Genomic DNA, 14,473 nt, shown 5'->3' with positions numbered 1-14,473 from the left:
AGTCCTGGGACAGGCTTAGGTGCAGTCTGAAACCTGCTTTGTTGTTGTTGTTTAGTTGTGTCCCACTCTTCGTGACCACATGGACCAGAGCATGCCAAGCACTCCTGTCTTCCACTGCCTCCCACAGCTTGGTCAAATTCATGCTGGTGGCTTCGACAGCACTGTCCAACCATCTCGTCCTCTGTCGCCCCCTTCTCCTTGTACCCTCAGTCTTTCCCAACATCAGGGTCTTTTCCAGGGAGTCTTCTCTTCTCATGAGGTGGCCAAAGTATTGGAAGCTCAGCTTCAGGATCTGTCCTTCCAGTGAGCACTCAGGGCTGATTTCCTTCAGAATGGATAGGTTTGATCTTCTTGCAGTCCATGGGACTCTCAAGAGTCTCCTCCAAAACCTGCTTAGCAGCACCTAATAGAAAGAAATCTGTCTCCCCACCCTGTTCCCATCTTAATGTAAGACTGTGACTCCGTGGCTGCAGCGCCCAGCCTGTCTTTTCCTCCCCTTCCGTTCAGCTTTGTTCAACATCCGGCCTGATGAAGAGTTCTGGAGAAATTTCAAGCCCACTACCTGTTGTGGCATTTGGGTTGCTCCTAAAAGGTGTTGGCTGCCCGTAGATTTTTGGATGCCCCTCCACACACGTGCCCACCCCCATCCTTGATCCAGCATGGCTTCTTTTGTCTTTTTGCTCGAGTATTGTGTCTCTTTTTGTAGAGCTGGAAGGGGACCCTTTTAATATTGCTTTTCATGCAGAAAACTCCCAATTCTGCTGCCTCCAGATGGGGAAAAGTTCAGGTAGCAGGTTTGGGGAAAGACCGTGGAGAACTGCTGTCAGCCAGAGAATAAACTACACCTCAACCAACTGTATCAGGAAACAATTCTGCCCTCTGCAATTCTAATTACGTGCAAATAATTTGGCACTGTGGGTTAAACCACAGAGCCTAGGACTTGCCGATCATAAGGTCAGCGGTTCGAATCCCCACGATGGGGTGAGCTCCCGTTGCTCGGTCCCTGCTCCTGCCAACCTAGCAGTTCGAAAACACGTCGGAGTGCAAGTAGATAAATAGGTACCACTCTGGCGGGAAGGTAAACGGCATTTCCATGCGCTGCTCTGGTTCACCAGAAGCGGCATAGTCATGCTGGCCACATGACCCAGAAGCTGTACACCGGCTCCCTCGGCCAATAAAGAAAGATGAGTGCCACAACCCCAGAGTCGGTCACAACTGGACCTAATGGTCAGGGGTCCCTTTACCTTTAATTTGTTGAGAGCTGGCAGGTATAGTGGTTAGCTTGTTAGATTAGGACCTGGGAGACTAGGGCTCAAGTTCTCACTTGGCCATGAAACTCACTGAGTGACCTTAGGCCCGCTCACTTCCTCTCAGCCTAACCTACCTCACAGGGTTGTTGTTGAGATTAAATTAGGAGGGAGGGAAAACGATGCATGCCACATTGAGTTCCTTGGAGAAAAAGGTGGGGGAATGAATGAACAGAAAGATAATAAGAACAGCCCTCCTGGATCAGACCAACGGCCCCATCTAGTCTTAGCGTCCTGTTCTCACAGTCACCTTAGGCAACTGCCTTACGCTGAGTCACAACACTGGTCCATCTTCCTCAGTATTGACTACACTGGCTGGCAGAGGCTCTTAAGAACATTAGCAGATCCCACATGATCAGGTCGATGTTTTTTTGTTTGAATGCTGGTTTTAATGTCCGTCTGTATTTATTTGTTTAAAATAATGGCAGGCTGCGTTGAGGTGCCGTGGCAAAAAAAAAAAGCGCAACCATATAAGTAAATTATGCAGCTAGTAGCTTCATGGTTGAGCAGGGATTTGAACACAAGCTTATTCCAGCCCTAATCTTTCTCTCTAACCACATACCAGCTTTCTCAATTGTTCAATAGTCCATCCAGATTCACACCCTTTGATCCTTTTAAATTATGCTTCAGTGCAACTGTGCTTTAATCCATACTATTTTTAGCTGCGTTTTAATGATTTTTAGAAGGTTTTTTTTCTGTTGATGCTGTTTTATGTGGATATTTGTATCAGCCTTATTCATATTGCCTTATTCTGTTTCATAATAGATTGTTCTTCCCTTTTTTTGGTGAACTGCCCAGAGGATATGTGTGGTTAATGGCCAGCATATAAAATGACAATAGTAATTTTTTTGTTCTCTCCATTGGCTCCTGCTTCACTTCTTAATATTCTTTTTTTTGCTGCATCATGCATGCTTTTTATTCTGGCTGCTTTATTGCTCCAGATATAAATGATCCCGTTATCATGTTATAAACATATCGCATGATGAGTCAGCCTTCCACCCACTTGAGGGTGATCAGGTATTGAAAATGTTCAACATGATGAATCAACTCCCCAAAATCACAAGATACGTTTGAGAAATCACAAGGGTTTGGTTCCCCCACAAGATACATACATTCAGGCTTCTTGTTAGTTTCTCATTTTACTTATAAATTGCTACCAAGTTGTCCCAACTTTCCCTATGAAACTTCTGTGCATCAAGATAATCGGATTTGAGCCCACAGCCAGTCTCAGCCAGTTGCATTCCCTAAGCATCGTCATGTTGAAATTCCCCATTTTGCTGCAAATGGCATTTTTGCAAACCACAACATTGATAATAAGAGCTCTTAATGCGCTGGCATCTTGCTAATTTCACTCCCATCTCTTTCCCCGCATTCTAGCTTTCGGTTGCCTGGCCATTCTCTCCAACTGCTTCATTGTCTTCCGATAAGCAAAATGCCAAGTTTTCTATCTTTGCTTTTTCTCATGGCCCTTGAACCATGTGGTTGGATTATTTAAGGAACAGGACATGTCTGGATGCAGTCCCAGAGTCTGCAGTTGTTTCAGATGCCACTCTGAAAGGTTAAGGCTCTCTGTAAAAGATTGGTTCTGCAACAGAGAGGCTGAAAAGGAAAACCCAACGAGTTGCTTCTTGTTCTCAAATTATTTGAGTTTTATTATTATTAAAAATAGTCAGAAGAGTTTATAGTTTATAGAGGCAGCATTGTTACTACGCAGAGGGGGAGCTGCAATCATCAAATTTATGCTAGGTGCTGTGCAATGATAATTAAACATCACAAGGCACTGCCTTCCAGGCTTTCATTCTGAAAATCTGCCAGAATTAACGTCCTTCTTATATATTTCTCACATTTATATTCTATTTTTTCTTCTTCCAAGGATCTGAAGGCCATGTAAATAGTTCTTTATCCTCCCAAGAATTCTCTGGGATGGAGTAGGCTGAGAGATCATAGTGGGACTGTGGTACTCCAATGAGTTTTATGAGGATTTGAAACTGGGTCTCACCTGTTCATGCTGTAACTGTTATACCATACTGGCTTTCTAGTGTGTGCCCACCTCCTGTTTGACAACTGAGGTCCTGTCTACTCCACTCCACCCACGATCGTACACAATTTCGCCCCCCCCCCTCCAAAAAAGTGCTTTTCAGGGCTGTGATCTTGCACAGTGCCCCAGAATGCGTATTTATGGGTGCTGTGCCTGAAAAAGTACTTTGGGGGGGCAGGACTGCGGTGTGAAGAGATCACAGCAACCAAAATGGCCGCTGTGCTCTTGTGATAAAAAAAAATGGGAAGATGGAGCCCCGGATTTGGGCTTCAGGGTGTTTGAGGGCATAGGATGCTTGTGTAAAGAGGAGTTTTCTTCAGCAGCTGGTGGAATTCCAACGCTGATGGAGATGCTGTTGTTTCAGCAGAGAGGGCATTACACAACACTGGGGCCACTGGTGAGAAAGCCCTGCTTCTGTGTTAACCACAAGCAGATAATAATAAGGCTGTGGCAAAACCACCTGGGTTGCATTAGCCAATCATATTGCACCTTAGCAGGCAGTGTAGAGCAGGGGTAGGGAACCTAAGGCCCGGGGGCCGGAAGTGGGCCAATCGCCTTCTCAATCCGGCCCGCGGACGGTCCGGGAATCAGTGTGTTTTTACATGAGTAGAATGTGCGCTTTTATTTAAAATGCCTCTCTGGGTTATTTGTGGGGGATAGGAATTCGTGCATATTCCCCCCCCCCCCAAAAAAAAACCATATAGTCTGGCCCACCACATAGTCAAAGGGACGGTGGACTGGCCCACAGCTGGAAAAGGTTGCTGACCCCTGGAGTAGAGTTATTTAAGGCTTTGTATGCAAGTAGCAAGGGGATGCGGGTGGCACTGTGGGTTAAACCACAGTGCCTAGGACTTGCCGATCAGAAGGTCAGCGGTTCAAATCCCCACGACGGGGTGAGCTCTCGTTGCTCGGTCCCTGCTCCTGCAAACCTAGCAGTTCGAAAGCACGTCCAAGTGCAAGTAGATAATTAGGTACTGCTCTGGCGGGAAGGTAAACAGCGTTTCCATGCGCTGCTCTGGTTCGCCAGAAGCGGCTTAGTCATGCTGGCCACATGACCCGGAAGCTGTATGCCGGCTCCCTCGGCCAATGAGATGAGTGCTGCAACCCCAGAGTCAGTCACGACTGGACCTAATGGTCATGGGTCCCTTTACCTTTACTTTACTATGCAAGTAGCAGAATCTTAAAACTAGGATTGATGGCTAAGAGGCAGCCAGTGTTTATTCCAAATTGATTGCAAATACCCACTTCTGTGCTTAACTGAATTGTGCTAAAAGTATCTGCTGTCCTCGAGTCCTTCACTGTATTCTTCTGAGCACTGTATTCTTCTGAGCCTAGAAAGCTTAACAGTTTGCTCAATATTGAAGGCTGAAATGTAGAACAACCTGGATGGTTCTACAGAACCATTTTATTAAGCACAGCCTATCAAAGACCAGCATTGCAGTATCAAACACTGAGGCGTGTCTGGATTTCAGTTCAGTGATATGGACCAGCGGAAAGATGCATGGCTACTGAGAATTTTATCTGTTTGAACTGGGTTCAATAAGCTTTGGCTGGGATCCAAATTGTCCTCTATGATTGTTGAATATACTTCTGTGCATCTTGGAACTAATGAACACCACTCATGAGGGTGGTAGGACAAATGTTGGTGCGATCTCATTCATGGGAGTGGAGAAAGTCATCATCTTGTGAAGATCAAATATATAGCCGACTTTCAAGGCTATATTGCAAGGAAACACACCAGTGGATTTTGGCGATTGTGTTTCATGCATCATAAAAATGTTGTTAGGTTTCAAACCTCAGAGCCCATTTAATTGTATATAAAAAGTACTGGATGTGTAGAGAGAGTGACTTGGTCACAAATATTGAAGCTCCTGAAACAAGAAGGTTGGCCCCACTCATTCCTAAAAGGGTGTTGCTGCCTCTGAAATCTGCCTCAAGTGACCCCGGATGTGTGTTGATAAGAGTTTGTTTGTTCAACACTCTCCTTGATAACTGTACATTGGATAAATGCACACTTCCGCACTGCTATTAACTGTTTGTTTTGGAGAGGGCCCATAACTCAGGTAGAACCACATGCTGTGCATGTAGAAGGTCCATAGTTTAATCCCCAACCCCTCCAGTTAAAAAAAATAAAATCTCATTGGCTGGAAAAGCAGGAACTTTCAAATGCATATACACCATATCCTTAACAAACTACATTGCCCAGAATTCTTGAGGGGGGGGGGAGATGTGCTTTAAAGGTATAGTGTCCCATCTTCATATATTTATGCACTTCCTCAGTTCCAGGAGTAGCATTGTGGGGTTAAGTTGACTTTCGGATCAGAGGAAACCCTCAGGACTTAAAGTGGCCTTGGGGACAGATATAGGGCAGATGAAAGGAAGCATTTCTGGAATTTGCTCCCACTGGTCACTACCTTGCATGACTTTAAAAGTGGGTAAGTCATGAAAGCACGCCAGTGAAAGTAGATAAATAGGTACCTCTGCAGCAGGAAGTTAAACAGTGTTTCCTTGCGCTCTGGTTTCCATCATGGTGCCCTGTTGTGCCAGAAGCAGTTTAGTCCTGCTAGCCACATGACCTGGAAAGCTGTCTGTGGACAAACGCCGGCTCCCTCGGCCTGAAAGCGAGATGAGCGCCACACCCCATAGTCGCCTTTGACTGGACTTAACTGTCCAGGGGTCCTTTACCTTTTTTACGTTTAACAATGGCCATTAGTCATTATGGTTACCAAACACAATGGTTTGTGTATTATTTCCCCAGGGTACCAGTCGCTGGGGGGCAACAGTAGGAGAGTGCTGCTGCAGTCATGTTCTGCTTCATGGGCTTCTCACGGGCATCTGGTTAGCCTCTGTGAGAACAGAATGTCAGGCTAGATGTAGATGAGCCTTCCCTATAAGAAAGACAGCCTTACCCATCTGATCTACATTAAAGAGACAAGAAAAAAATGCACACTTGTGTTTAATGCAGTATTTCTGACTTGCCTTTCCAAAAGGAAGACCAGAGTGTTTTGTGCCACTCACAGAACAATAAAAAACATGAATCTCATGTAAAACAGCGTAACATGCTGTAATCGTGCCACTAAGTTCCATAAAACCCAGCTTTTATGGAGAGTTGTATGCAAATACCTGTCTAAACAAGTACATTTTTAAACAAGTAAATTTGCAGGCTGGCATCTCTTGGGAGGGATTGCCACGAACACCCTGTTCTTCTGTGAAGTTTACCGTAGGCTGCTGATGGAAGCAGGAACAAGGCTGAATCTGTAGGCTTTCATGAACTCTGTGTGCTTTCATATGGAAGCTGGCATTTCCTACGTTATGGACAGGTTGCATAAGAGCCTTGCAAATAAGTCTGCAAAAGTTAGTTGCCCATAGAAAATGTTTACTAGCCAGCCTGTCTTAGCATATCTGTGGCACATCAGTGACCTAGTAGTCCAAAACATTTCCTTCATAGGTTTTTAAGCAGAGGTTGAATGGTCATCTGTTCCTTTAGCTGATGCTTTAGCTGGGATTCCTGAATTGCAGGGCATTAGTTGTTGCCTTAAACCTGAATTTATTTTGACATAAATAAATGGGGTATTCTCAGGAGTGTAAAGTATTCTGATCAGTTGACTAGAATCAATGATCACGAGTGTGCGTATGGGTGGGAGAGTAAATTGTGCAGGCAAAAGGCCATACAAGAACAGCCAAGCTTTTTCACACATTTCCATTCAGAGGGCCTTTTCGGTAGTGGCGCCCACCCTGTAGAATGGCCTCCCATCAGATGTCAAGGAAATAAACAACTATCTGACTTTTAGAAGACATCTGAAGGCAACCCTGTTTAGGGAAGTTTTTAATGTTTGATGTTTGACTGTGTTTTTAATATTTTGTTGGGAAACCCAGCCAGATGGGTGGGGTCTAAATAATAAATTATTCTTATTTGTATGATTATGACTGTGTGGAGAGGGAGAAGAAGTTGTGCTTCCTGGCCTCACCTTCTTTGTCTGTATATTCGGGGAAGTGTTGCATGTTCATAGGCTCACTCCATTATTTTCTCTTTTCCCCCCGGGGGTGGGGTGTTGGCTGTGAGAGCACATGAGAGCACTGACAGAGCCAGAAGGTTTAGATGCACCCTATCCACTATGCAGTTGCATAGCGGTGCACAGGATATCCCCAAACAGCTACAATCTCATATCCCGTTCCCAACCTCCATGCAAAAACATGGCCAGGGGATAGAATGTTCTCTCTGTTGTGTATTTCTCTGTGATGACATCTTTTTAATGGGGTGGAGGAGTCAGGGTTACTGGACAATAGCTGCAGGGTGAAAAAGAAAGTCTTTGGGCCTTTTAAATAATGAGATAAGTTGGAATGTTGTGGATACCAGGAGAGGATATATTGATTAAATATTATTCTTCCTCACTCACGCCTAGTGAGCTTGTAGCAGAGTACATTCCCCTGTATATTGCAGGAAGCTAGTTGGTAGATTCATTTGAATCTCTCGAGTTAAGGCATACAGTCTAGCTTGTCCAGATTGGATTTGTTCCTGGTCAATTCGCCTTTAATTCCCTCTTAAAAAGAATAAAGACACAACAGTCTTCTCTTGAAAGTAATGAGAAGTTTACTTACATTCAGTTCACAGTAGGTTCCCTGAAGGCAGGCTTTAGCTTGTAGCTACAGAAGAAAGTGTGGGTTAATCCCACGTGGGGATTGAGCCCATGTGCTGCTGGCTGAGAGCCAGCAGACAGCAAAAGTATCAGGAGAGGAAGATGGCTGTGTGACCAGCCCTTTTATGGGGTCTCACAGGGTCACACTTATCTGCCTGGTCACACGGGGGAGGACCAGACCAGTGTCACAGGAAGTCCTCCTGGCTGGAGTAACATCTCCCTGTGTGTCCACTTTTTGACTGCTTTCTGTGACGTTACATCCCACAAGATGAAAGGAAAATATTTAGAGCAGGGGTCGGCAAACTACGGTCTGCGAGCCAGATACGGCCTGAGGGGGTTGTTAAACCGTCCCTTGGCGTCCGCTCAGTCAGTCCCCCCATGGAGCTAAACCATCGCGGCGCACCGGTTTAGCTCTGCACAGGGACTGACTTCTGGGACGCAGCCACAGCTTCCTATTGGCTGCAGGAAGCTCCTGCAGCCAATAGGAAGCCACAGACACCACCTCCTCCCCCACCATGGCTCCGAAAGCCAGCGAGGAATGATTGGGGGGCATAGCATGCTCACGCGCTCAGGTGATCCGGCCTGCTGGCGGAAAAGTTTGCCGACCCCTGGTTTAGAGCATCTTCTTCACAATTAGCCATTAGGAAGAAGCAAACCTATTCCCACCTTCCAGTGCTCTGTTCCATGAGTGCAAAGCTGCTGGGGTAATTGACAACAACAACAGCAGCAACAACAATTTTTTTATTTATACCCCGCCCTTCCCGGTTCGAAAACCGGACTCAGGGTGGCTAACAACAGATTTAAAACATAACATTTAATTATAAAAGCAGCATAAAATACAGTATAAAGACATGAATAACAATAAAATTCAAAAACCAATTACAGTGGTGCCCCGCAAGACGAATGCCTCGCAAGACGGAAAACCCGCTAGACGAAAGGGTTTTCCGTTTTGGAGGTGCTTCGCAAAACGAATTTCATATGGGCTTGCGAAAATGTCTTGCAAGTTCCTGCGGGTTTTTTCCCCTTCCCCCCCCCTTTTCCCCAAGCCGCTAAGCCGCTTATCAGCTGAGCCGCTAAGCCGCTTAACACCTGATCCGCTAAGCCGCTTATCAGCTGAGCCGCTAAATCCCGCTAGGCCGCTAATAGCGCTAAGCCGCTAATGGGCTTGCTTCGCAAGACGAAAAAACTGCAAGACAAGGAGACTCGCGGAACGGATTCTTTTCGTCTTGCGAGGCACCACTGTAGATAATCCCCAGGGCTAGCTGGCTGAATTGGTCCTACTTGGGCCAGCGAGGAGGCCAGGGGAGAATTAGAGCGGGTCTCAGAATTAGACTCCCTGGGGTCTCAGAGCGGGTGATCTTCATAAAAGGGGAGTGGGAAAAGAAGAGAAGGGAAATAAAAGATCAGGCTGAATTCAAATGAAAGGCCAGGCGGAATAGCTCTGTCTTACAGGCCCGACGGAAGGAGGTCAAATCCTGAAGGGCCCTAGTCTCATGGGACAAGGAAAGCAAAGGAGTGATGCTCTGCTACAGTGAGCCAGTGCGTAGGTTCCTGGAGAGCCGTTTGCAAATGCTTTGCTGCTCGCTGGTCTGCTAGGACTAAGGTTTGGCATTGCATCCAGGCTTGTGGTTCAGGTCTCTCCAGACTAACCGCAAGCTGAAAAACAGGAAATAGATAGGCACGGAAGACCTGGGGAGGATCAAAGCAGCTGCAGGCACATTTCTGGGAGCGGGCGCATTTGCGCTAAGCCAAGGCTTGTCTTAGTGTGACATATGGCCCAGGCCTTTTCTTCCGTTGCTAGTGGAATGCTTGCCCCAGGGAGGCCTGCCTGGTACCTTCCTTATAAACCTTTATTTTTATTTTTGTTTATTTTTTTAAATAAACTTTTAGATGGCAGATGAAAAGGTTCCTCTTCAACCAGGCCTTTGGCTGATTAATATCCTATTTTATTCAAAATGTGGTTGTGAGAAAGAGGGTTATTGTTTTGTTTTTATTCTGCATTTTGTGTTTTTATATTGTGTTTTTATGCCGTGTAGCTCCCTGAGATCTGTGGGTGAAGGATGGTATGCAAATTTAATAAATAATAGTAAAAATGATTAATAATAATAATAATAAGTGCTTCTTTCCATTGTAGCACGTTTTCAGTGGTAGCATCCCAGCTAGCTGGTTAAGATATGACTGTTTCAGAGGGTACTTGAGCCCGCACAAAATTGCTTGCCCTGTGGTCTTGTTTATGTTTTCATGTTGTCATTTTTGACTTTTATGTTTTAATGTTTATTGTTTTTAATGAAACTTGGCATACTACATGTGAGTATGAATCCTTCTTGTAGCAAAACAGAATCAGTGCCCAATATTCAACCATTCTAGAAAGAAAAAAAAAAGATGATTCTGATTGGAGCTTGAGAGTTTATTCATTATGGAAATAATCTCTGGCCTCCAGGCCTGAATTGCATCCTGAAGTTTTGTGGTTAGAGCAGTTAATTTTGCTTCCCTTAGTTTGGAATTTGACTCCCAAGTACTTTGCAAATAATCTGTTTCTTGCCTGTAGACATAAAATAAGTTTCCTGATATTTCTTGGAAAGGTATGTGTTAGATTTTTTTTTAAAAAAATGTAATGGAGTTTATTGCTGCTAAGCCACTTCCCGAATGGTAGAGCTGGAAGGGAGAGGTATAAACGATGTATATAAAACAAATAATTTCAAGGATGATTTCCTAGGAAAGTGGTTCTTGTTTCTGGCTTAGAATGACTCTTTTAAAGTGCATGTGTGTAAAAGACTTAATGAAGGCTTAATCTAATGTTGGTTAATGTATTGCTCCTTTGTAATTGGAAAAAATGTATATTCAAATGAAGTAGGTTCTTTTAAATAAATAAATAATAGCCAAATAAATAATAACAAACAGGGCTGACTGTTTTGTTGTCTCGTTTTTAGGATATGATGATCCGTCAGAGACAAACTTGATACCACATAGCATTCACTCTGTCAAACACGGGCAAGAAAATCGTCCCAGACCTATTCGCAGGAAAAGAAGTGTTGGTAAGGAATGGGAAAACCAAACATATATTTAAAAAAAAATAAAAAAATGCCACAAGGTTGGGATAGAAGGACTGGTCCTGAAAAATGAGTCTTTTTTTAAGGGCAGAAAGAAAAACGACCTTATAAACCAGGCATAGGCAAACTCGTCCCTCCAGATGTTTTGAGACTACAATTCCCATCATCCCTGACCACTTGTCCTGTTAGCTAGGGATGATGGGAGTTGTAGTCCCAAAACATCTGGCGGGCCGAGTTTGCCTATGCCTGTTATAAACCCAAGGAGAACACCCCCCCATACACTTTTTTATTCTTATTTTCTGCTCTTTTGCACAAGTCAGTCAACGTCTAGTGGGGTAGCTCATCCAGAAAATTATTTCTTTTGCTGCAGGATGCTCATGTGGAAATGTGAGTTAGGAAATGCAGTACAGTGTCTGTGCTTTTCAGTCGTTGTCAGATTAGGCGCCAGCCACAGATTGGTGCAACCCTGAGATCACGTTGGGAAGAGTTAATTAAATAATGGAAAGCCTAAGGGCTAAGCTGATGCCCAACGCAGCCTTCAACTTAACAAAATGTATCATACACAGCCTTTAACTTAACAAAATGTATCATACAAACTGCAGAGCTGGGAGGACGTCGCTGCATTTTATTTTAAAATATTACATCAATCTTCACCCTAATAAACAGTGCTGTTAATAGTAATGTTCTGGCAGAAGCAAGGGTGTTAGAATTAAATGGGTACTAATTGACCTTAAACAGCTGTGTTTTATGAACGTGCATTGTTACAACCTGCTTGCTCTGAAGATACCCTCTGCCAGATCAAATATAATATCTGAACTATCGGAACAGAAGGCTGCTTTTAAAACAGAGCAGAATTGCTATCGTCTGGAGCCTGTTTCGCTATCAGGTAGACCTAGATTGCTACCCAGGACTGCCCACTGAAAGCTGCACTGCTTTTGCTCTTTATTTTTGCATTTATTGTTCCTGAGTCATTGTGGACTGTGTGCTGCTTATTTATTTATTTGAAATACCCCCCCTTTTAAGCCAAAACGCAGAGCTCCATCACAGCTAGGCTGGTGTGTTATTTCAGGTGTGATCAGAAGGCAGAAATACGGTGACAATCATTTATATCTCACACAGGACAAGAAGAATAGACTCCCTACAGTCCCATGGTGGACTTTAGAGAGATCTCCTTGGTTAGAGGATATTCTTGCATGCTATCTGTACAGTGTGCCAATATAGCCTTTCGTTCATGATGTCCTGAATGCCCTTATGGGTGAAGAATGCAAGGACATCCCAATATGCTTGCAACGGTTCTTGTTTATTATATATTGCAAGAGCAGGGAGAGGGGTTCCCCCTAGCATTGCCACACGCAGACCAGGGGTCTGGCACACAGCTAGCAGGCTTGTTTCAAAGCAGAGGCCGTCGCTTATCTGGGTACACCATTTCCCCCTCTGCAGAGGAAGCCATTCCTGCCGTCTGCAAAACGCGAACCGTTATATACGAGATACCTCGGAGTCAGATCGACCCGACGTCTGCTAACTTTCTGATATGGCCGCCGTGCGTGGAGGTGAAGCGTTGCACGGGCTGTTGCAACACCAGCAGTGTGAAATGCCAGCCGTCACGGATACACCACAGAAGCGTCAAGGTGAGGAGAAATGGAACTCAGGTGCAGCGGGGCAGGCGGGTGGGTGTTTTGAGGGAAGAGGTGGTTCAGCATTTTGTTCGGATCCTGTCGTTTTCATTTTTCTCGCCTTGGCAGCCATGGGAGGTTATTCAGTTGTTTCTGTTTGGATTTTGGTCATGTATTCTGTGATTTTATCCCGTGAACCCGCCCGCCCCCCCGAGACCTGCCGGTATAGGGTGGTATGCAAATTGAATAATATTTTTTTAAAATCATCACTATCATCCCTCAGTGTGAATTCCTACTGGTTCTCACTTGGTTACAACTTTGCTCAGCCTTTCTTATACTGGGTACAGTCATACCTTCGTTCTTGAATGTAATCTGTTCCGGAAGAAAACGTTGGAAAACCAAGGTGTGGCTTCCGATTGGCTGCAGGAGCTTTCTGCACCCAATCAGAAGCCGTGTTGGACGTTCAGCTTCCAAAAAACATTTGCAAACGGAAACACTCACTTCCGGGTTTGTGGTGTTCGGGAGCCAAGACGTTTGAGTACCAAGGCGTTCGAGAACCAAGGTGCTACTGTACTTGCAGCTGATTTCATACTGCAAGTCTCATCCCCCTTTGTTGGTTTGGCCAGTAGTGGTACTAAATGACTGGATGACACCTAAATTGGGGAAAGCTGCCTTTTAGTTAAACTTTTTTTTCTGGAAGTGCACTGCAAGCAGTGCTGATGGTAAACACTTTAAAGAATAGCTAAGTGAATTAGCTTTTGTGGTGATAAATGAGGGCTCTCCCACATTTCCACTAGAGATTTGCTCCGATTCAGTGTTAAAAGAGTGGGATTTCCAGGGTAAAGTGGTGGAGCAAATGGAAAACCACTTAGAAACATGCCTAGAAAGTATGGAACAAGCAGAAAACCACTCAAACCCAGGCTTCCTAGGTGGGGGACAAACAAAGTGTGGATGAGCTCTGAGTGTAGTGACTTTCGGTGTGCAGTGCTTTTATTTCTCTCACATTATAAGCAAGAGCAAACTGGCCCATTTAGCTGTTTACAACCTAGGATGCTGCTTTATGCTGAGGGCTCATCCACATTTGAGTTGGGATAGCTCAGTCAGTAGAGCATCAGAATCTTAATCTGGATGGCCCTTGTGGTCCCTTCCAACAATTTGGTTTGTCCTGCCATTTCCCCCCAGGAAAATACACTGCTTGCCGCTTAATCAGAGCAGACATCAATTGGTTTTTCTGTCTGATGGACATGGGTTCCAATTCAGTGGCCAACAGCGGGTTTTCCTAGAGAAAGCAGTGGGAGGAGAAAAAAAACACACCTTTCGGACCCAGTTTTCTAGACACAGGACAAGTGTCAGTGTAAACAAGCCCTTAGTCATCAGGCCATTTGTCTTTCTGGCTTAGTGGTTCTCCAGGTTTTCAGACAAGGCTCTCTCAGCTCTTCCTGAAGACATTTTGCATTCAAACACTGTGTACTACCTTTTAGAGAAACCCTGAAAATTAAAACATCCGTGCTCACACTGCGAGTGTGGCCTGGAACGCACTAAACAACCCCTCGCCTTTTTGCAGGGAAGTATGTAAAGAATGAAGTGGCACAGATTAGGGGTGGTGTTTTGTTTAAAAAAATAAAATATTTTTTTGTTTTGTTTTATCCCCCACTGGGGTCAGTTATGACCCCAAATGTGTAGGAATGCTAAATAGCATTAACAAGCAAACAGGCCTGATTATGCCTTTCCCACAAACTCCCACAGCCTTGTTCTTGATTTTAAATGATAAAATGACTCAGGGGACATTTTGAATGTAAAAATCCTTGTACAGTCATGTTTCCTTAAT

At 44.6% G+C, this 14,473-nt stretch overlaps 1 protein-coding gene across 3 annotated transcripts in view; it reads left to right on the top strand.

Moving 5' to 3' along the window:
• PDGFA (platelet derived growth factor subunit A) overlaps window positions 1–14,473 on the top strand; it is a 62,931-nt gene that overhangs the window by 28,635 nt on the left and 19,823 nt on the right. For all 3 annotated transcript variants that reach the window (XM_081889369.1, XM_081889367.1, XM_081889368.1), the window contains exons 3-4: window positions 10,913–11,017; window positions 12,473–12,660. In XM_081889369.1, the coding sequence (XP_081745495.1) occupies window positions 10,913–11,017; window positions 12,473–12,660 (293 nt within the window). The remainder of the gene's footprint in view (window positions 1–10,912; window positions 11,018–12,472; window positions 12,661–14,473) is intronic.

Source organism: Podarcis melisellensis (genome assembly GCF_964234715.1).
Source record: "Podarcis melisellensis genome assembly, chromosome: 14".
Classification (NCBI taxonomy): domain Eukaryota; kingdom Metazoa; phylum Chordata; class Lepidosauria; order Squamata; family Lacertidae; genus Podarcis; species Podarcis melisellensis.
Note: the sequence above shows the minus strand (reverse complement) of the source record. Positions and strands in the feature narration are given on the sequence as shown.